General features: G+C 48.6%; 1 protein-coding gene across 1 annotated transcript in view; it reads left to right on the top strand.

Annotated features, from left to right (window-relative positions):
* Nucleotides 1-2,000, top strand: part of LOC110392042 (cell adhesion molecule 1-like) — a 7,690-nt gene extending 5,690 nt beyond the window's left edge. Inside the window, exon 2 of the mRNA XM_021383991.1 lies at nucleotides 6-2,000. Coding sequence (XP_021239666.1) covers nucleotides 6-186 — 181 coding nt within the window. The 3' untranslated portion in view covers nucleotides 187-2,000. The remainder of the gene's footprint in view (nucleotides 1-5) is intronic.
* Nucleotides 2,001-2,006: the final 6 nt, after the last annotated feature.

The following is a 2,006-nucleotide window of genomic DNA, read 5'->3' on the forward strand; positions in this document are numbered from 1 at the left end:
CCCAGGCTCCCGGCCGAGCCCCTCCCCCCGCTGCCGTCGTCTTTCGGGGGGCTGACCGCGCGCTCCCGCCTGCGCCTGCTGCTGACGGCGGCGGACCAAGGGCAGCGCGTCACCTGCGTGGCCACCAGCCACCGCCTGGGGGCGACAGTGAGCGCCGAGCACCGCCTGCTGGTGCGGCGTGAGTGAGCCCAGCCCATAATAAGCGCGGCCCGTCAGAACCGCGGCCCGTCATGATCTACAGCCCGTATTAACCACAGCCCGTCATAACCACAGCCCGTCATAACCACGGCCTGTAATAACCCATCATAACCCACAACCCATCATAACCACAGCCCATAATACCCACAGCCCATAATAATCACAGCCCATAATAAATCACAGCCCATAACAACCACAGCCCATAATAAATCATAACCCACAGCCCATCATAACCACAGCCCATCATAACCACAGCCCATAATAAATCACAGCCCATCATAACCCGCAGCCCATAATAACCATCATAACCACAGCCCATAATAACCGCAGCCCATTATAACCACAGCCCGTAATAAATCATACCCACAGCCCATAATAACCACAGCCCATCATAACCTGCAGCCCATAATGAATCATAACCATAGCCTGTAATAAATCATAACCCACAGCCCATCATAACCACAGCCCGTAATAAATCATAACCCACAGCCCATAATAAGCACAGCCCATAATAAATCATAACCCGCAGCCCATCATACCCACAGCCTGTAATAACCACAGCCCATCATAACCATCATAACCACAGCCCATAATAACCACAGCCCATCATAACCATCATAACCACAGCCCATAATAACCACAGCCACCATAACCACAGCCCATAATAACCTCAGCCATCATAACCACAGCCATCATAACCACAGCCCATAATAACCACAGCCCATAAGGAATCATAACCACAGCCCGTAATAAATCATAACCTGCAGCCCATTGTACCCGCAGCCCATAATAACCACAGCCCATCATAACCACAGCCCATCGTACCCACAGCCCATAATAACCATCATAACCACAGCCCATAATAACCATCATAACCACAGCCCATAATAATCACAGCCCGTAATAAATCACAGCCATCATAACCACAGCCCATAATAAATCACAGCCCATCATAATCACAGCCCATCATAACCACAGCCCATAATGACCATCATAACCACAGCCCATCATAACCACAGCCCGTAATAAATCATAACCCACAGCCCATAATAAGCACAGCCCATAATAAATCATAACCCGCAGCCCACCGTAAGCACAGCCCATAATGACCATCATAACCACAGCCCATCATACCCACAGCCCATAATAATCACAGCCCATAATAAATCACAGCCCATAATAAATCACAGCCCATCATAACCACAGCCCATCATGACCACAGCCCATCGTACCCACAGCCCATAATAACCATCATAACCTGCTGCCCATCATAACCACAGCCCATCATAACCACAGCCCATAATAACCATCATAACCACAGCCCATAATAATCACAGCCCGTAATAAATCACAGCCCATAATAACCACAGCCCATAAGGAATCATAACCACAGCCCGTAATAAATCATAACCCACAGCCCATTGTACCCGCAGCCCAAAATAACCACAGCCCATCATGACCACAGCCCATCGTACCCACAGCCCATAATAACCACAGCCCATCATAACCACAGCCCATAATAACCATCATAACCACAGCCCATAATAACCATCATAACCACAGCCCATAATAAATCATACCCACAGCCCATAATAAGCACAGCCCATAACAACCCGCAGCCCATAATGAATCATAACCATAGCCTGTAATAAATCATAACCCACAGCCCATCATAACCACAGCCCATAATAAATCATAACCCGCAGCCCATCATAAGCACAGCCCATAATAAATCATAACCCACAGCCCATCATACCCACAGCCTGTAATAACTACAGCCCATAATAACCATCATAACCACAGCCCAT

The sequence above is a fragment of the Numida meleagris genome, unplaced genomic scaffold (assembly GCF_002078875.1).
Source record: "Numida meleagris isolate 19003 breed g44 Domestic line unplaced genomic scaffold, NumMel1.0 unplaced_Scaffold840, whole genome shotgun sequence".
Lineage (NCBI taxonomy): Eukaryota > Metazoa > Chordata > Aves > Galliformes > Numididae > Numida > Numida meleagris.